General features: G+C 40.7%; 2 protein-coding genes across 2 annotated transcripts in view; both read right to left on the bottom strand.

Moving 5' to 3' along the window:
* Positions 1–8,010: 8,010 nt before the first annotated feature.
* Positions 8,011–21,761, bottom strand: part of LOC103890344 (zinc finger protein 595) — a 250,709-nt gene continuing 236,958 nt past the window's right edge. Inside the window, 2 exon segments of the mRNA XM_063723254.1 lie at positions 8,011–8,903; positions 13,542–19,535. Coding sequence (XP_063579324.1) covers positions 18,331–19,535 — 1,205 coding nt within the window. The 3' untranslated portion in view covers positions 8,011–8,903; positions 13,542–18,330.
* The window catches only part of ZNF141 (zinc finger protein 141), a 46,579-nt gene continuing 32,828 nt past the window's right edge, over positions 8,011–21,761 (bottom strand). The window contains exon 4 of the mRNA XM_054553634.2: positions 8,011–8,903. Within this exon, the coding sequence (XP_054409609.1) occupies positions 8,848–8,903 (56 nt within the window). The 3' untranslated portion in view covers positions 8,011–8,847. The remainder of the gene's footprint in view (positions 8,904–21,761) is intronic.

Below are 21,761 nucleotides of genomic sequence, written 5' to 3'. Positions count from 1 at the left end.
CTTCTTGTTTTCCTATGATTGATTTTTTAAAAAATGTATAGAATAGTTCAATATAGATAGATGGGAGAGAAACAGAAAGAAAGTGTTAAGTGCAATCCAGAGGAATTTTTTATTTTTGTATTTGTATTTACTTTGAGAATTGTAAAAACAAACAAACAAACACTAAAACTATAGGGCTGGAGAAGAGATTGCTGGATGAGATGTCTCTAGAAACATTGGTTTTAATTTTATAAAAAAGAATTTAAGGCACAAAAGTATATTGCTTTTCCCCATTTATCTGCTTTTGTGTTTCAGGAAATTGGAAGCACCAGCTCTGGAGAGGCAGTAGGAGTAGCCACCCCAAACTCTGATCTCCTCTAAGCAGTTCTGTGAGAGATTTCAGTGTGGGGTCAGACCTGGACAAGATTCAGCAGAGGGTGGATCTGGGCAGATTTGGGACAGAAAGTGGGCCCTAGGCTTCTGCTCTCTAGGCCATTGAATATTTTCAGTTTTGTTTTTTCTAAGCCTGACCAAGAGAGATTTTATTCCCAGAGTTTGTGTAATTTTAATCTACTTTTGCCACTTCCCTGTCTATATTACAACATACAGTAAGAAGGAACTTAACCAAAATCCTTATATTTTCTGGACCAAATATATTAGGAGCCAAATACTTACTATTAGCAAGCTAAAAACAATACAAATAATAATAATAACAACAAATTCTCTTCAGCCCATGAATAGCCCTTCAGGTGGAGGCATCAAAACTCACAAAACAATAAAAGGGAAGTAACCCAAATGAAGCTTAAGTCTCCTGTACAGTTTCTGTCTTTGTGCTCCAGACTGCAAGTTACTTGATGGTAGGGACCATGACTGGTTCATTTCTTTTTCTAATGACCATACGAAATAGAAGCAATTACTTACTGATCAGTTTGAGTCTCTAGATCTCCTCATTTTCACCAAAGAACTAAAAAAACTGGAACAACTCTTATCTGTTATGAACTAAGGAGATTCTTTCTGTGAGGGGAGGAACAAACCCTGGATAAGTCATTTCTCTTTCTCTGAAATGGAACCAGAATTAGATTTTGTTGTCAGACTGACCCCAGTCTGCACAGGACATCCTCAAATGTCTCAAATAACTCACTGATACTGGTAAGAGTGTCCTCAGTGACCCTGGGCTGAAGCCCCCATAGTGATCCAGGCAGGAGAGACTCAGGCTGACTTTGTGGAGTGCAAACAGAAAACAGAACTGCCCTGGCAGAGCTGCAGATCCTGGATCCAGTTGTCATATGCCCTGTCCCTGATCAGCTAACTCTGAAACAAGGGGAAAGATGAAAGTACTCCAGAACCACAGTATACAGGATGGCAGACTAGTGATTATGGTTGTGATTATGGCTCTGGATATTTTGTGGCCCTGACCACCCACTGCTAAGGTGCTTGTCTACACTTACAGATTCTGCCACAGGATTCTGTTCACACCAGAAGCCTCTCACATAGTTGTACCAGGTGACTAAACAAGACCTGGAAAACTCAAAGGGCTCCACTCTGAAAGTGGGGTTTAAGATGTCTATGTTGACCTCTCATGATGCAGAAAATGCCTTCTGTGAGTTTTCTGTATGTCTTCAACCCAAAGTCTGGCCCTATCTTGTGAATCCTAGGCAGAAGCCAGCTTTTATGTGCAGATTCTAGGTGGAATTGTAACAGGACGAGCCACAGACAAAACCTCTCAGACACCAAGTTGTAGAAGGAAGGGCTTTATTCAGCTGGGAGCATCAGCCAGCTACTGTCTCAAAATCTGAGCTCCCTGAGTGCACAATTTCTGTCCCTTTTAAGGGCTCACAACACTAAAGATTTCACATGAAAGGGTCATGATTGATTTGAGCAAGCAAGGGGTACGTGACAGGGGCTGCATGCACCGGTGATCAGGAAGAAACAGAACAGGGCAGGGAGTTTCACAATGTTCTTCTATACAATGTCTGGAATCTATGAATGACATCGGCTTCTAATTCATAAGTTGATTTTTAACTACTGGGTTTAGGCCAAGTAGGCCCAGGCCTGGTTTTGGGCCTGGCGCCAGGCTGCCTGTCTTTGATTTGACTTCCTTGTTGTTTTTACTGATTATATAACAATATAAAACAATATGAGAGGGTCTCTCTCTTCTCTCAGAATCAATGTGCCTCTGCATTCTTGGGGATTACAGCAAACAGAGTAAAACCAGAGAGATCCTCTCATGGAGGCTCCTTCAACACATTCTGAAGAATATTTTGACCTAAAAGGAAAAAGCTGGGGTAAACATAACTAGAGTGTTTATTTGGGCCAAAACTTGAAGATTGTAACCCTGGAGTATAAAGCTGCCCTGAACATATACTCCAATTAGAAGCAGTTACAAGTGTATTTTTAAAGGCAAAAAAGAAGGCAGAGAGGGGACTGATAAAAAGTTCTCAGACATTCCTATTGGTTTATAGAAGTAACGCTGGTTAGTGTCTGGCTATATATATTGGTAAGCCTTAGGGTGTGCACTATAGTGTCCATTGTGGTATTATTAGGTTAATTTATAGCCACTGGTAGCAATAGCAAGGAATTTCAAATAATAAATAGTTCAAAGCGGGGAAGAGTAGGACTGCGGTCTCACTTTAACAAGTCTCTGGGTCTGATAATTAAAAGAACTTGTATTTCTCAGACAAAAGTGCCGGTTTTCTCTCAAATCCCAGGACATTAATTCAGAATTTGGAACTGCACATTTAGGTCTTGGAAGGCTGGTAAGCTATGCATATTTGTGGGCATTTGGGCAAGGGGAGAAGAGAGAGAATTGAAGTTCTCTGGTTTAATTAATGCACTTATGTGATCCTGGTTGGGTTTATGGACCCCATGATGTCTGAACCAGGGTCAGATCTGAAGATGCCAGGAGCGCTAAAAGAAATGGAATAACTGATTGCTGTCCTGAAAAGTTATTTTTGTAGAAATCTAGTCTAACTGCTTTAAAAGTGACTGTAGATCCCAAATAAAGAGATTTTTTTTTTTTTTTTTGAGGTGGTGTCTCACTCTGTTGCCCAGGCTGGAGTGCAGTCTCGCGATCTTGGCTCACTGCAAGCTCCGCCTCCCGGGTTCACACCATTCTCCTGCCTCAGCCTCCCCAGTAGCTGAGACTACAGGTGCCTGCCACCACGCCCAGCTAATTTTTTGTATTTTTAGTAGAGACGGGGTTTCACGGTGTTAGCCGGGATGGTCTCAATCTCCTGACCTCGTGATCTGCCCACCTCAGCCTCCCAAAGTGCTGGGATTAAAGGCGTGAGCCACTGCACCCAGCTTTTTTTTTTTTTTGCAGCTTTGGGGAGCACTTTGCTACACTTTGTGCACTTTGCCACAAAATTGCGGATTGTGACTGGAATCCTTAGAAAAAAGGTTTTCTCTTAAATGAAGCCTAGTGGGCACTTTATGTATAAATCTGGTAATTCTGAACAGTGTGGTAACTATAACTAAAAGCAAAATCATCTCCAATCCTAAAATACTCTCCACAATAACAGAACAGCAAGAAAATGTTCTGTTATTTAATTATACCAAAATATGATATGCATCACAGGCAGTCAACTAATAGATTGCAAATACAGAAAGAACATCACCGTAATTAGTTCTCAAGTACAAGACATGACAGCACCATTTGTCATACACAGTTTATGTCACCTAGTAATTTGGGAGGTCATCTGGGCGCCTGTAGTCCCAGCAGGGTTTTCTAATTGGTAACATTCAACAACAACAAAAAAACTTCCCACATCTTTGTGATAAGACATAGTTTTGAAATGTTGAGCCAGGTACCTGCTGAAGGCAATCCTCTACTCTCCTACAAAAACTGTGGCATAGGGTGTATATTCTTGCGATTTACATTTCAAGACAATAGTTTCCAGGTCCTAGATAAAGACAATTTTCAGTCGAAAAAGACAAATGACCTAGTTAACTGATAAAAATGATTTATATATTTTTCAAAGAAGCAGAGAAAATATTTAAATATAAAAGTTTTCAAATTAAATGCTTTAAGAAAAGGGAAAAGAGCAAAAATTCTTCCCACACTCTAAAGAGAAAGCATTAAGCTTCTAATTTGTATTTGGTCCTACAACAGCCTCTTCTAAAGGCATGGTCTTGAACTTACTAACATCTGAATTCTTGTAGGCACCTGAGGGATGGGCTTGGGCACACTGTGAACACAGGAAAGAGGATTTGTGGGGAAGGAAAGAGCAGAAGAGAGGAAGGTGCCATCAAGAGCCTTGGGTGGGGGCAAGGCAGGACTGACTAAAGCACTGGTTTGTACTACAAGTGCAGACCGATGCAGGGCTATGCTCTGACTGATTCCTGAGTCCGTAAGGGCAGAGGAGATTAGGATCAGGTGGTCTAGAAGACTGGGTGGTGAAGAAAGCAGATTCCTGCTACATATCTGGGGTTGAGATGAGCCAGGAGTCTTCTGGGCACTTTGTGTGTTCTTGGGAGAAAACTGTAGGAGCAAAGCTGCCAATGGGCACAATTTCTGAGGGTAGAACCCTATCCTGGAAGGAGTGTGGCCATGCCAATGCCCAGTGGGCGGGCTCAGGAGTGGGTTAGCATTGGGTGGGGGCTGGCAGCATGGTGTGGGGAAGGATGTTTCTCAGAACTCCTTTCCTCTAAGTTTCCAGTCCCCTCTCTCCCCAGGAGGAGACCTGGAGGAACAGGACAGTGCGCAGCAGGACAGCGCATGTGCAGAACCCAGTCGCGACTCCCGCAGACACCAGGCATCTCCCTCCAGCCCAGGCTCAGCCATCTTTCTTCTGACAGAAAATGTGAGGAGTTTGCTCAACACCAGTCAATGCTCCAACCCCAACGCGGTGTCCAGCAACTCACTAACGACACCACCCAGAGTCAGCGCAGACCCCACAAGCTCAGCGCTCTTCCCGCAGCTGCCTCCTTGCAGATGCCAGTCCCTGCCTCTGGACACCCGTCTTCATTTCTGAACGCCTGTCTACAAACCAGGGGCCCACACCCTCCTCAAGTTCAATAATACGGCAGAACTACTCACAGAACTCAGCGAAGCGCTGTGCGCGCCCACACCAGCGTATTCTAAAAGATGCCACTCAGGAACAGCCACGCGGAGGAGGCGCACAGGGCAAGGGGACTGGTGGGAAGTGGGAGCGGGCGGGTGATTTGCTTCGCTTCCTCACACACCTCACAAAAGCCTTTCCTTCAAGACCCGCCGGCAGTCCCCAAACCACCAGCCACGGCCGGCGCTGTCCCATTAATGAGTCCCCATTTGCTCACATGAACTCTGTTTCGAAGGGGCCTCGACCTCATTCCGAACAGGGTCAGGTAGGGACAGGACCCCCGCGGACCACAGCTCCTCCCAGGCGGGCACCTCGCATGCCGCGCGGCGTCTTCCAGATGAGCTCCTCCTCACCCCACAGCCCAGGGAAGGCGCGGGGCTGCGGGTGCAGAGCTGCACAAGGAGGGCTGCAGGCTGGGCCAGAGCCGCCCTGCGGGGACCGACAGGAACCAGGGTCCCTCACTGGAGGGGACTGAGGCCCGAGGGCTGAGCGGCAGCAGCGGGGACTCTGTTCACAGACTCTGTTCACCCGCCGCCGCCATTTCCCATAGGTTCCGATGAGGCCTCCCCCGTCGCCTTGGGACGCCCTGCCTCGCACACTCACCATTTCCCCATTTCAGGGGTGTAGCGGAGTCTCAGCTACGAATCATCCAATACCCGCAGGTCACAGAGCGACGGAGGCTGAGGCCGAATCACGGAGGCCTCCCTGAGGGGTGGAAGAAGGGCGGTGAGGCCCTAACCTAGCTCAGGATGGAGCGAAAGGCAAAAGCCGCGCCCGATCCCAGATGCCGCCCCCTCCTCTCCGGCTGCGTCCCTGATTGGGCAGTTCTCAGTCCAGCGGCCTGATTGGATAGGGCTCCAAGCTTCACGCCCTCAGGCTTTGAGTGACAGAAATTGCGAAAACACAGTGTACTAATTGAGGCAAGAGTGACAGACTCGTGCCTCCAGGCACTTAGAGCCAGGGCTTTCTCTCTGTGCTAGGCCTGGCTCTGCACAGGGTTCATTTTTAACCTTGTGCACGGACGCGCACGCACGCACACAGACACACACTTGTTCACAAATGGAAACAATATGACAATTATTTTAATATTTTAGATGTCATAACTTTTCTGGCCTGTGGTCTTTTGAGTAGGATACCCGAGATTTGAAGAGGAAAGCGAACCTCTAAAAAATAAAATGTTAGCTATTTGTGAATTTTCAATTTTTTATTAGCCACATCAAAACTAAGAAAAAGAAGCAAGTGAAATTGTTTGTGATAATTTTAAGCTATTGTATCCAAAATATTGGCCGGGCCCAGTGGCTCACGGTTGTAATCCCAGCACGTTGGGAGGCTGATGTGGGTGGATCACATGGTCAGGTGATCGAGACCATCATGGCCAACCTGGTGAAACTCCATCTCTACGAAAATACAAAAAATTAGCTAGGCATGGTGGCGTGTGCCTGTAGTCCCATCTACTGGGAAGGCTGAGGCAGGAAAATTGCTTGAACCCGGGAGGCGGAGGTTGCAGTGATCCGAGATCGTGCCACTGCACTCCAGCCTGGTGACAGAGCAAGAATCCATCTCAAAATAAATAAATAAATAAATAAATAAATAAATAAATAAATAAATAAATAAAATAAAAAATTTAAACCTCAAATAGTATTGTTTTAATATATGATCAATATATAATTAGAAATAAGGTATATTTCTGATCTGATTCTTCTAAACTTACTGTGTATTTTGTTTCCAGCACATTTTACCTCAAACCAGCCATATTCCAGGTACCCAGTAGCTACATATGGCAGGTGGCAGCCACACTGAGTGCAGCCATGAGGGCTCTCTTCCCTCAGGGAAGTGAGGGCCTGAACACTTCTTTTCTGCTGTAAGTGAGGGAACAGCCTCTCTACCAACTTTTCTCCTCAGGCTCAAGTGTGGGTGGGACAGTGCCTCTAGAGAGAGCAGGGGCTGCAAGCTGAGTGTCCACGTGAAAACCACGGTCTCCCTGTTGCTGTTTGGTGCCGGTGTCGTGGTATCCTCAGTTTAGCCAGGTGTGGACTATCGTTCCATGGCCAGGAAGAATAAAGCACACGGACATCAGAGAGTGAATAAAGCAGAGTAGGATTTATCAAGCAAAAGGAAAGCTCTCAGCAGAAAGGGGACATGAAAGCAGGTTGCCAGAAATGGGGCTGAGTTCTGGGTCTTTTATGTGGCAAGAACAAGGAAGTCTTCTGTGGGTTCTGCCCAAATGGGAGGGGTAAAGTTCCTGCTAAGGGTGTTGTATCTGTGCATGCCTGGAGTTGACCACAGTGACTCCATTTTGGTTATTACCCATGAGTACCCAAGCAAAACCGACGGCAGGTGGAAAGAGTGAAGCTAAAACCAAAATATTTATGTCATGTTAGTAACATTATAAGGAGCTGGGTCAAGTTAATGACATTTAGGTTGATTTATTACACCTGGGCCTAAGTGGGGACAGTACCTTCTGATCAACACCCTGGCATAAGAGGAAGTTCTTAACCACATTTCTTCCTGCTAGCTACACGGGTGGTGCAGGTGTGGTCCCGTGGGTGTTTTTCATCTCCCGAGACCTTCCCTCCCTATCTTCCTAACCAGCCTCTGCCTCCTTTCTCAGGGGTTCCTTTTCCTTTCAAATATCAAATGGTAAACAAGGAATGATGGGTCCACAGGAGGAGAGAGCACCATGTCTTCAGATCTCTTCACAGCCTTGTCCTCCAGAGTTTAGATGTGGAGGGAATAGATTAAAGGCAAACTTCTTGTTTTGCTATTTATCTTTGGACCTAACTGTCAGGCTGTAACTGTGTGTTTTTCTCCTGTGGTGTGAGGCACTGTGTGAGTTTAAGCACCAATCACAGGCATCCACTTCTACCTGCACTTCTGTTCTCAGAAGGAAGGCCGTGAGTGTGAGTTGTCCAGGTCTTTGACATTTTGAACAAAAAAAATGAACAAAACACACAAAGGAATGAAAAACAGGAAGGGAACAGCAAAAGCAAGATTTTATTAAAGTGAGAAAGCATTCCACAGGGTAGGTGTGGGCCCCAGCAAGCCGCCCAACGACCTGGTTACAAAGTTTTCTGGGTTTTAAGTACTCCTTTTGAGGTCCCTATCAGCTACCTCTTATCTGAATGAAGGATTTGGTCCTTGGCTAATCAAAGGTTGAGGCGAATTGGTACCCCATGTAGATGAAGGCATGGCCTGTGCTTGGCCCACGGCCACTCCAAGTCACTCTCCTTTTCTATCAGAGAACTGGTGCAAGGGGGAGGGTTGTAGTGACAGTCGTCTTTGATCCTTTGCTACTCAGGTGTAGATGAGGTTTTTCCTTTTGGTTTAGATGTAGGAAGTTCACGTTAACTGGCTTTAGGTTTCCTGCTCCCAGACCTTGGTGTTTTTTCTTTTAGGAAGTCAGCACGAATTGGCCTTAAGTTCCCTGCCTCCAGACCCTATTCTCCTGCCTCACTTCTGTGTAACTCAGTATCATCTTACAACAAATCTAACTTTAAATAAAGGAAAAAAGAAAATCAATACTTACAGGGTGCCAAGCATTTGCAGGTTATTTGTAATCAATGTGTCCTGAGATCCTGTCTTTAATGGGTGTATATATTACTAAGTTATAACTGCATAACAAACAATCCTGAAACATACTAGCTCAGGATTGAGCTGGTTAGAAATTTAGGCTGGGCTCAGCTGGGCCATTCTTCTGGGCTCAGTTTGGCTCCTTCAGGTGTGAGTGGTCAGCTGCTGGTGAATTAGGTGGCTCTGCTTCTGGGAGTGAGCTGTCTGTAAACTGAGGCACTTTGGCTCTTCTCAGATGCTACTTTATTCTCCAGAAAGTTAAAATGGGCTTGTTCTCATAGAGATGGAAGAATTCTGAAAAAGATAACAGAAGCATTTAGGACCTTTAAACCTGGGCCCCAAACTGGCACACAGTGCCAGTGCAAATAAGTCAAGAGAGATTCAAGGTTTGGGAAACAATCTGTCTCTTGATAGGAATGACTATAAAAGCCATTTCCAAGGACATGAATACAATAAGAAATTTTTCAAATTGCTGTTTTTGCAATCAATTTTATCATGACTTTTCTTGCAGCTGTGTCTTGTACAACTATCCCACAGCTACTAAGCAGCTGGCTGGGACTCAGGATCAACGTTGGCCTGACTCTGAAGCCCATGCACCTCCACAGACCACACTACTCAGCCAGGTTTACTGGACCTTCAAGGGGCTGAAGTGACACTTCTGAAATAGGAGCAAGATTTTTTTGAGAATCTCATCCCATCCATCCATTACTCTTCACCACTGGAAATAATTCACTCCAGGGAATGGTTCTGAAGTCTCTTGGAAAAACTGGAAACAATTTGAGAAAAATGCTGAGCATTGAGTTTAGGAAATTAATGCCCAACATTACATTTTTAATTTATCATAGGAGAAATTTGAAAACACCTATAATGCACTCATCATACCTGCAAATTCTTTGTATTTTTTGTATTTATTGACTATGATTTTTAATATACACAGTCAAATTACTGTTCCTGAATCAACTTTTGCTCTGCAGGCAAGTGACATAGCAATAGGGCTGCTGCTATTTTTTCCCAGTGCAATTTAGCCAACCAGCAGAGTATGCTTTGAAGGGCCAAGATGTTTTCTAAGACCCCACATTTAGGAGCAGCTATAGGGCAAGTGCCTAGAGCACACATAGAAATCACATGCAACTAAGGCTGAGCGCGGTGGCTCACGCCTGTAATCCCAGCGCTTTGGGAGGCTGAGGCGGGTGGATCACAAGGTCAGGAGATCAAGACCATCCTGGCTAACATGGTGAAATCCCGTCTCTACTAAAAATACAAAAAAATTAGCCAGGCATGGTGGCGGGGGCCTGCAGTCCCCGCTACTCGGGAGGCTGAGGCAGAATGGCGTGAACCTGGGAGGTGGAGATTGCAGTGAGCCGAGATCAAGCCACTGCACTCCAGCCTGGGGGAGAGCGAGACTCTGTCACAAAAAAAAAAAAAAAAAAAAAAAAAAAAGTTCCCAGAGATGGTGGTGGCCCTATCTGCTTTGTCAGCCCTCCTGTTTCTCTGAGCAATTTCATCTTGACCCTTCTGGTGGCATCAGCAATGAACTACAGCTACTTTCTGTGGTAGGTGGATAGGCTGGACTAGGGTAAAAATCTGTGACCCATATTTAATAGGGGTATTCTCTGCTGTCAAGTCTCCTTCCTCTCCAGATCGCTGCATAAACGTGGAGTACTAAGAAGGCATATTTGAGGGCATGGTGGCTCACGCCTGTAATCCCAGCACTTTGGGAGGCTGACTGGGTGGATTACTTAAGGTCAGGAGTTTGAGACCAGCCTGGCCAACATGGTGAAACCCCGTCTCTACTAAAAATACAAAAATTAGCCAGGCATGGTGGAGCGCACCTGTTAGTCCCAGCTACTCGGGAGGCTGAGGCAGGCAAATTGTGTGAACCCAGGAGGTGGAGGTTGCAGTGAGCTGAGATTGGACCACTGCGCTCCAGCCTGGATGACAGAGCAAGACAACATCTCAAAACAAACAAACAAAAAAGCACATTTGAAGTCTGTATTAATAGTAACTTTTTGGTTCTTTCTTAGTTCTAGGGGTTTGGTCAGAGCTGTGAGTTCTGACTGCTCGGCTGAGGTTCCTAGAGATAATTTAAAGCTTTATAAACAAATAAAAACCTATTTGGGGAGCCAGTGTAAGATAATTGGTAGCATTTAGGCAAAACTGAGAAATAGGCACAAAGGAAACTAAACTAATAGAGTGAAATATTTAACTCAAGAAATAAATTTGTATTTATAAAAGTAAGAAAATCATAGTGTACTATGTGAGTTTGTAGTAAATAATATTTAATTACATTACAGCATTTACTGACTACAGGTATAGGTAAAAATTATGCTATAAATATTCTGAATTGCTAAAGGGGTGGTGAAGGACAGTTGAAAGGAAAGCTGTTCCCAAGTACGTCAGTATCAAAGGGCAATTCTAGAGTTTATATGGTTTAAATACAGGAAGTGTTTCTCTTTTCTGTATATTTTATACGTTTTGCACACACATATATGACAAGAAACATTTAACAATTTTTGTTAAATTTTTATTAAGAATGTGTTTAAGATATTTATGTATTTTCTGTCTGAAGAGGGATTTTACTGTAATAAGTGTCAAAGTTAGAGTCAAAGTTGCCTGTGTTGTGAGCAAGTCATTTTTCTCTATGGCTGTTTCTTTCTCTGTAAAATGAGGATAATAATACCTATGCTATTAATTTTCTGTGAAAATTAATTTTTTTGGCGGGGGGGAATGGAGTTTTGCTCTTGTCACCCAGGCTGGAGTGCAATGGCATGATCTCGGCTCACTGCAATCTCCACCTCCCAGGTTCAAGTGATTCTCCTGCCTCAACCTCTTGAGTAGCTGGGATTACAAGTGCCCGACACCACACCCGGTTAATTTTTGTATTTTTAGTAGAGACGGGGTTTCACCATGTTGGCCAGGCTGGTCTCAAACTCCTGATCTCATGATCCACCTGCCTTGGGCTCCCAAAGGGCTGGGATTACAGGTGTGAGCCACCACGCCTGGCCAAAAATAAAATTTATTAACACATATACAGCATTATGGTTAGCATTTGGTAGAAATCAACTATTAATAAAACATGTATATACTGAATTACAATACATGCTTTAATACAGAAATATCTTCTCATTACATGAGTTTTTCAACCAAGAAATGAATGTATTTTCCAAAAATGCGGTATACACAAGGAAATACAATTCAACGTTAAAAGGGAGGAAATCTTTTCATTTGAAACAATGTGGATAAATGTGGAAGACACTATCCTAAGTGAAATAAGCCAGACAGTAGAATGCTGGTTATGAGATGCTTGGGTATTTACAAGAAAGGGGCATCTGGAGACACGTCTGTAAAATAACACATAGTTGCCTAGGAGGAATAAATTCAAGAAATCTATTGTACAGCATGGTGACTACAGCTAACAATAATGTATTTTTGGAAAATGCTAACACAGTCAATGTTATGAGCTCTTATCCCAAAAGTAATTATGTGCAGTGAAGTATTTGTTAAGCAGCTAGAATTAAGCTTTTGACAATGTATATATACTACAAAACACCATGTTCTACAGGCTATTTTATCTGTCAATTAACAAACATATTTAAAAAATTACAGAATAATGTTGCAAATGATGAGTATCTTTGTCAAACAACTTGAATATTATCAAAAATATATAGTTTTTGTGCTGTTTTTGTAATATAATAACCATAGAGGCTGGGCGCGGTGGCTCACACCTGTAATTCCAGGACTTTGAGAGGCCGAGGTGGCAGGATCACAAGGTCAGGAGTTTGAGACCAGCCTGGCCAACATGGTCAAACCCCGTCTCTACTAACAATATAAAAATTAGCCAGGCATGGTGGTGCACACCTGTAATCCCAGCTAATAAGGAGGCTGAGGCAGAAGAATCGCCTGAACCCGAGAGGCGGAGGTTTCAGTGAGCTGAGATCGCACCACTGCACTCCAGCCTGGCGACAGAGCGAGACTCCGCCTCAAAAATAAAATAAATAAGAAAATAATCATAGGAACTCTAATATTTACTAGCGTGGCTTAGACCCAGAACAATATATAATACAAGACAATACACTCTAGAGCTCTTACTTTTAAGCTTGAAGTACCTGGAATTTCTAGTGCTGATGGTAATCATACATATGTAAGACACTAAAAGGGCAAGTGATGCTAAAGGTCCCAAAATTGGCCACTTTGTGAACACAGTAAATGAATTTGCATCAAAAATCACTGAGAGGCTGCGCACAGTGGCTCACGCCAGTAATCCCAGCACTTTGGGAGGCTGACGTGCATGGATCACAAGGACAGGAGCTCGAGACCAGCCTGGCCAACATAGTGAAACCCCATCTCTACTAAAAATACAAAAATTAGCTGGGTGTGGTGGTGGGCACCTGTAATCCCAGCTACTCGGGAGGCTGAGGCAGAAGAATTGCTTGAACCTGGGAGGTGGAGGTTGCAATGAGCTGAGATTGTGCCACTGCACTCCAGCCTGGGTGACAGAGCAAGACTCCATCTCAAAAAAAAAAAAAAAATCACTGAGAAATTGTTTGAATTCAACAGCTGTCATAATCTTCAAATTTTTTCCAGAGAAGGTGACCAAGGACTTGGATAAAGTTAGGTGAGTAAAAATGAAAACTGTAGCCCATGAAATGCATCCACTAAAACAAAAAATTATAAGAAATTCCTCAAGATTGTAATATGAATCTGGACAAAAAAGATCAGTGCAGATTTTGAATCTACAGACATCATTCTATTGTTTTTCCACCATTTAACATTCACACTCAAAGATATAATATTCTGGCCAGGCACGGTGGCTCATGCCTGTAATCCCAGTACTTTGGGAGGCCGAGACAGGCAGATCATGAGGTCAAAAGATCAAGACCATCCTGGCCAACATGGTGAAACCCCATCTCTACTAAAAATATAAAAATTAACCGGGCATGGTGGCAGGCGATTGTAGTCCCAGTTACTCAGGAGGCTGAGGCAGGAGAATCACTTGAACCTGGGAGGCAGAGGTTGCAGTGAGCTGAGATTGTGCCACTGCACTCCAGCCTGGTGACAGAGTGGGGCTCCATCTAAAATAAATAAATATATAAATAAATAAATAGAAGATTTTGCATGGAAAAATGTTTTGCTATGTCACAGAAAATTAAATGTAAAATTTTTCACTTACCATTGTCTCCTAAAAATTTTCTTCCTTTTTTATTTTGTTGTGTTGTTGAGATGGAGTCTTACTCTGTTGGCAGGCTGCACTGCAGTGGTGCAACATCGGCTCACTGCAACCTCTGCATCCTGGGTTCAAGTGATTGTCCTGCCTCAGCCTCCCAAGTAGCTGGGACTACAGGCACATGCCACCACGCCCGGCTATTTTTTGTATTTTTAGTAGAGATGGGGTTTCACCATGTTTTGCCAGGATGATCTTGCTCTCTTGACCTCATGACCCACACATCTCGGCCTCCCAAAGTGCTGGGATTACAGGTGTGAGCCACCGCACCTGGCCTAAAAATTTTATTTCTAAGATATATTTCCTCTTAAGAAATTTCAAAATTCTGATGTTTCTTCATATGGTGGTACAATATACAACCCATTTATATTAATGATTTACTTATTCTAACTTTTGTTACATTTTACACACTTTGTGATAGAATCTCATACAATTTTTATTTTACAAACACAGAAAAACAATGCCAACTGACTTAATCCTCTTACCTGTTGATAGTGAATTACTCTTATCTCAATTAAGTGATCTAAATGTTGCTCTGATAACCTATAAATAACCTCAAACACCCCAGTTAAAAGCAATTTACCACAGTAAAAAACTTGAAACTTATCATCAGAACCTAAAGTCCATGTGAAATTACGTGGAATGAAGAGAACAGTGACAAACTGGCCATAACGCAAAAATGAAGAAAGGCTCTGAGGCATACATAGCTGGGGATAAATCATAAAGATATCACAAAACTGAAGATAATTAGAAAATAAGAAAAGAAATCCTCTTTACATTCATAATGAGTTGGTTCTGCAGCCTGGGAACAGACGTCCTCTCCACATGCACAATTAATGCCATTTGTTCACCACAGATTATTTTCAATCTCTTACTTGGAGCTACAAACTAACTCCAGGAATATTTACGGCTAATTATGAAGCATCTATTACACACCCAGAACTTTGTTTGTTCACTACAATAATAGATCAAAACATCCCCATGACTAAGTTTTCCAAGTACTTACCTGAACAAATTGGCAAAATAAACTCATTTATGTCAATTTTAAAAACTGAAAGGAACAATAACTAAAGAAAACAGCTTATATAGGGTTCTTAAATTAAAACAAAATGAAATGTTCTAACTAAAATATAACTTAATACATATATTATGAAATTACATCTAAAAATTTTATGTTCACTACTACGTTTGGGTGGGGGGAGGGGGGAGGGATGGCATTGGGAGATATACCTAATGCTAGATGACGAGTTAGTGGGTGCAGTGCACCAGCATGGCACATGTATACATATGTAACTAACCTGCACATTGCACACATGTACCCTAAAACCTAAAGTATAATAATAATAAATTAAAAAAATCATTCTTATAATTTCTGACCAGCTCGCATAATAAACACTTCATGAAGTGAAAACAAAAAAGAGAATCAAAGAAATTATAGCTCTGGCATGAGCACCAGACAAATAAAAACAGGGAATTTGTATGGGGAGATTCTCAACAACAATCCATTAGATTTTAGAGTAATTAATTAAATAAAAAGAAGAAAATATAGAATGTTTCAGGTTTCTAGATTTCCAGTAAATTATCCATGGTATTAACATAATCTTCTTTGTTCTAATATTGCTATTTTCTTTGGAAAATAGGTACAAACTCACATAAACACAATTGCTTGCTCCATAATTTTCTTACACCTAAGGTTTATCTTTAGAGCAACAAATTTATATACTTAACTTCATGTAAATGGAACTAAAGTTTGTATAAGTTTGCAGGAAAAGATGCCACATGTTCAAAGATAAATGTAAAACATTTTTTAAAAGTATTCAGGATGCATAAATGTATGAATTATAATTATACTCTGATATAATACCACAATCATAATTGTACATTTAGAAATAATTAAAGTGTATAATTGGATTGTGTGTAATACAAACGATGAATGCTTAAGGTGATGAATAACTCATTTACTCTGGTATATTACATGTTGTATGCCTGTATAAGAAAATAACCCATATATGCCATAAATAAATATGCATACTATGTACCCACAAAAATTTTAGAAAATAATAAGAGTGAAAATGCAACATATGGGAATGATATTCTTCAATGTATTTGCTATTTAAAGCCACTGGAAAAAGAGAATACTAAAAATGTCATTCAACTATGTTACCATTGTTACCATCTTTTACCTACACCCTTGAGTAAGGTGGGATAGGTTTAAGTTGGTGGCATAATGACACTTCATTCAAGCAACAATGATTTCAACATGTTAACAATTTTGTTTAGTTAAAAAATTATGTTCCCACATAATCTTAAAGTAATTTTAAAATTTACTGTACTTTATTACATAAATGTATAATTGGTAAAACAATTTACTACTAAAACAGATTTTCTCTCACTATAATGCAGAAGAATATTACTCTGAACACCTACCTCATGCATCACTCAATATTGTCAACTACAAAAAAGCCTCTCTGCTAGATTTTCATCATGGATCTTTCATTTCTATCCTCATTCTTTCTTGTAAAAATTCATGAATAATGCCCACCTAATGAAAAAGAATCTCTCTTATCTCTGATGCAGCAACAATTCATCACATGCTTTCACATAAACAGGAATGTTGAAATAGTATGAAATAATTTGAGTTGAATTAACTATTATAAGCTTTTCAAAAAATCTATACTTTCTTCAAGTGAAAAAATATACTTTAAATGTAGTATCTCTTCCAAAATCTTCTTTTCAACTTATATACAAAGAAATTCTCTAACAGGTTCAACTTTGGATTTTTTTTTTTATACTTAATACTCTGATTTACTGCAGTGTCTGAAGTGTTAGTTCCTTAGTTCTTTCTACTGTAAATCCTCTGATGTTTACATACTCTTTAGACTAAATATTTCTTCACATTTACTGCATCTACAAAATATTTTCTAGTGTAAACTCTGTTTTTTAAGCTCCAGTTTTTGAACAAATGTTTTTCCACATTTATTACATTTGTAGGATTTCTCTTCAATATAAATTTTCCAATGTTGAAGAAAGTCTCCTTCAGGGTTTTCCCCTATTACAAAATGTGTACAACAAAATCCATGAGAGAAGTACAGGTACTACAACCCTCTTTATATTTGTATTGTTTGTCTTAAGAATACTCTTCTTCACTTTAAAGGCCTATATTTTCTGAAAAGTCTTTCAACAGAAATTACATTTATAGTGTTTTTATTAAGCATGAACATTGCCAGTTAGTAAAATGTGAGTAGATACAGCTTTTCTATATTTTTTATATTTCTACAACTTTTCTCAAGTATAAAGGCTATCATGTGCAAAAAGATGAGGATTGGTAAAAATTCTGCCACATTTTTTGCATTTCCAGGGGATTTCTTCAGTAGGAATTATATATATACAGTAAGATGTGACAAGCATTTGAAGGCTTTGCCACATTTTTCATATTTTTGTGGCTTCTCACCAATATTTCTCTTACATTTAGAATAGATTGAGTGTGGTTGCAAGCTTTGTCACACTTTTCACGTTTGCAGTTTCTCTTCAGTGTGAATTATGATTAGAAAAGACTGAGGAAGATTTAAAGACTGCCACATTCTTCACATCTGTAAGACTTTCCTCCAGTATGAGTTCTCATATGTTTAAGAAGCCTGGAGTATGGCTTAAAGGTTTTGTCACATCCTTGACATTTCTATGATTTTATATCTAGGATGAATTTTCTTATATTCATCTTTCATATCTTCTCAATGTAAGTTTATGGAATGAATCTTCTATGCTCAAATATGTATTTTCATAAAGGTTTGTGGATGGTCTGAAGGCTCTGCCATGTTTTTCACATTTGTAGCATTTTTTTCCCCAGAAGGAATTATCTTGTGTACAGCAAGGGTTGAGAACCTATTAAAGGCTTTACCACATTCTTTACATGTGTTGGGTTTCTCTCTGGTATAAATTCTCTTATGTTTAACAAAGTTTAAGGACGTGGTAAAGACTGTGCCACCTTCTTCACATGTGAAGCATTTTGCTCCAGCATAAATTCGTTTATGTTCATTAAGGGTTGAGGACCATTTAAAGGCTTTGCCACACTGTTCACATGTGAAGTTTCTCTCCAGCATGAATTATATTAAGCATTGAGCACCAACTAAATGCTTTGCCACATTCTGCCACATGTGTAGGGCTTCCCTCCAGCATGATTTTTCTTATGTTTATTCATCGGTGAGGGCTGTTTAAAGGTTTTGTTACATTCTTTACATTTCAGGGTTTATCTCCAGTAATAATTTTCTTCTGCACATTCAGGTTTGTGGACCATCCACAGGCTTTGCCACGTTCTTCACATTTGTACAGTTTCTCTCCGGTATGAATTCTCTTATGTTTATCAAGGTTTGAGAATGAGGTAAAGAACTTTGCCATGTTCTTCACATTTCCAGGATTTCTCTACAGTATAAATTTTCTCATGTTCATTCAGGTTTGTGGATCATCTAAAGGTTTGCCACATTCTTTAAATTTGTAGGATTTCTCTCAAGTATGAATTTTCTTATGTTTATTGAGGTGTGAGAACCGTTTAAAGGCTTTGTCACAATCTTTACATTTGTAGGGTTTATCTACAGTATGAATTTTCTTATGTTGACTCAGGAGTGAGAATTGTTTAAAGGCTTTGTCACATTCTTTACATTTGTAGGGTTTATCTGCACTATGAATTTTCTTATGTTGACTCCGATCTGTGGACCGTCTAAAGGCTTTGCCACATTCTTCACATTTGTAGGGTTTCTCTCCAGTATGAATTTTTTTATGTTCATTCAGGACCCTGGACCGTCCAAAGGCTTTGCCACATTCATCACATTTGTAGGGCTTCTCTCCAGTATGAACTTTCTTATGTTCACTCAGTTTTGAGGACTGTCTAAAAGCTTTGCCACATTCTTCACATGTGTAGGGTTTCTCTCCAGTATGAATTCTCTTATGTTTAGTAAGGGTTGTGGACCTATTAAAGGCTTTGCCACATTCTTCACATTTGTAGGGTTTCTCTCCAGTATGAATTCGCTTATGTTTCGCAAAGTTTGAGGATGAGGTAAAGATTTTCCTACATTCTTCACATGTGATGGGTTTCTCTCCAGCATGAATTCTCTTATGTTTAGTAAGGGTTGTGAACCTATTAAAGGCTTTGCCACATTCTTCACATTTATAGGGCTTCTCTCCAGTATGAATTATTTTATGCTTAGCAAAGTGTGAGGATGTGGTAAAGATGCTGCCACATTCTTCACAAGCAAAAGGTTTCTCTCCAGTATGAATTCTCTTATGTTCATTAAATATTAAAGACCATTTAAAGGCTTTGCCACATTCTTCACAAATGTAGGGTTTCTCTCCAGCATGAATTACCTTATGTTGAGTTAGGTGTGAAAACTTCTGAAATGATTTGCCACGTTCTTTACATTTAAAGTGTTTCTCTCCGGTATGTCTTGTCTTACGTTTGTTTGAATTTGAAAATTTACTAACAACTTTGACACTTGCTTTACGCTGAAATATTTTGCTCTGGGTAGTTGACAAGCATTCATTAAATTCATTATAACCTCCTTTCTGCAACTTACACTCATTCAAACTTTTACAGCCTTTTCTTAATTGTAAATTATCATGTCCACATTTCTCATATCTTCTCAGTATAAGTTTGTGGAATGAATCTTCTATGCCCTGCACTGGCCAATGGTCTTGGGTGAAATGAGAACACACAGCTGAAAGAAATAAAAATTACAAATTATCCCACTTGGTAGATTCATCTAAATATATACTTTACAAATCTTATGAAATTATTCAAAATACATTAGTAAGATGGCATAACAAAATCCCACAGGCCATAACTTCTTCACAGACATATACATGTAGCAAACATATACTAACAAAGACATCTTTCTGTGAAACCTATAAATGAGTTAATTGTATGCAATGCCTCAGGTAAGCAAAATGCCAAGAGCCACATAGAACAGGAAGGAATGTTTGTTACATTTACCCACCAACAGCTCTTCCTCCTCCCCAATATAGCACTGTGCCATTAGGAGTGAAGTATCAACTCCTGGCTTCTTCCTTTAAAGAGAAGAAAAATACTGATACACATATTATTACTTCTGGCTTTTGAGTGTCTTTACAAAACCTCGTTTCTGTCTCCAATACCACAGAGTGCTGACAGAAATGGTGATATACTTTGGGAGGACAGATTGGGTCTGCTGAAACCACATGTAAATGTTTCAGGAGCAGACTGCAGTGCTAAACACTGACAACAGGTAGCACAAGTGATTCGACTGTTAAGAAGAAACATGAACAAACCCTTTTAACTGAAAAATAAACACAAAATTCCAGAGAGAACACATCCTTAGAACATGTATGAGAGGTTACCATAATCTCTATCAAGGACAATTGGTTTCAGACTATGTCAGGAAAAAGCTACATTGTAAAGATTGTGACAAATAGCTTTTTGTTAATGTTCAAATGACAACCAAACATTATAATGTATACAAAATATTAGAACAATATGGTCCAACAATTTAAAAATTTTCAGAAAAGGGACCGGGCATGGTGGCTCACATCTGTAATCCCAGCACTTTGGGAGGCTGAGGCGGGTGGATCATGAGGTCAGGAGATAGAGACCATCTTGGCTAACATGGTGAAACACCGTCCCTACTAAAAATACAAAAAAACTAGCCAGACGTGGTGATGGGTGCCTGTAGTCCTAGCTATGCAGGAGGCTGAGGCAGGAGAATGGCATAAACACAGGAGGCAAAGCTTGCAGTGAGCTGAGATCATGCCACTGCACTCCAGCCTGGGAGACAGAGCGAGACTCTGACACACACACACACACACACACACACACACACACACACACACACACACACACACACAATCACAAAAGGCCAGGCACGGTGGCTCATGCCTGTAATCCCAGCACTTTGGGAAGCCGAGGCGTGCAGATCACGAGGTCAAGAGATCAAAAACATCCTGGCCCAAATGGTGAAACTCTGTCTCAACTAAAACTACAAAAATTAGCTGGGCATGGTGGCACATGCCTGTAGTCCCAGCTGCTCGGAAGGCTGAGGCAGGAGAATTGCTTGAACCTGGGAGGTGGAGGTTGCAGTGAGCCAAGATCACACCACTGCACTCTAGCCTGGGTGACAGAATGAGACTCCATCTCAAAAAAAAAAAAAAAAAAAAAAATCCAGAACAAAAATTAAAAATGAAGATGTAAAAAGTTTTAAAATTTGACCTGAATAAAACTCAATGAGCTAAATGGTAACAATATAATTAAAATATATATATATATATATAAATGAAAACATTAAAAATATAAAAAATATGGAGGTGAAAAATACAAAAATAATGCCTGAGAAATTTTCAAAAGTAAAAAAACGATGTGGCCAGGCATGGTGGCTCATGCCTGTAATCCCAGCACTTTGAGAGGCCGAGGCTGGTGGATCACGAAGTCAGGAGAGTGAGACCATCCTGGCTAACACGGTGAAACCTTGTCTCTACTAAAAATACAAAAAAAAAAAAATTAGCTGGGCGTGGTAGTGGGCACCTGTAGTCCCAGCTACGCGAGAGGCTGAGGCAGGAGAATGGTGTGAACCTGGGAAGTAGAGCTTGCAGTGAGCCGAGACTGTGCCACTGCATTCAGCCTGGGCAACAGAGCAAGACTTTCATTTCAAAAAAAAAAAAAAAAAGAAGGAGCTCAACAAACTTCAAGTAGGATATACAAAGAGATTTATAACAAACCACATAATAAGCAAAGTTTTAAAAGTCAAAGGCAAAAATGGAATCTTAGAAGCAGCAAGATAAAAGTGATGTGTCATTTATAAGTGTGCTCTTATAAGATAACAAGTGAATCTGTCAACATTTTTTCAGACAAGAGAAAGTTGTGATATAGTTAACGTGCTGAAGGAAAAATAGCTTCTAAGTGGGAATAATATAAC

This window comes from Pongo abelii, chromosome 3, assembly GCF_028885655.2.
Source record: "Pongo abelii isolate AG06213 chromosome 3, NHGRI_mPonAbe1-v2.0_pri, whole genome shotgun sequence".
In the NCBI taxonomy this organism is placed as follows: Eukaryota; Metazoa; Chordata; class Mammalia; order Primates; family Hominidae; genus Pongo; species Pongo abelii.
This window is presented reverse-complemented; position numbering and strand designations above follow the sequence as displayed.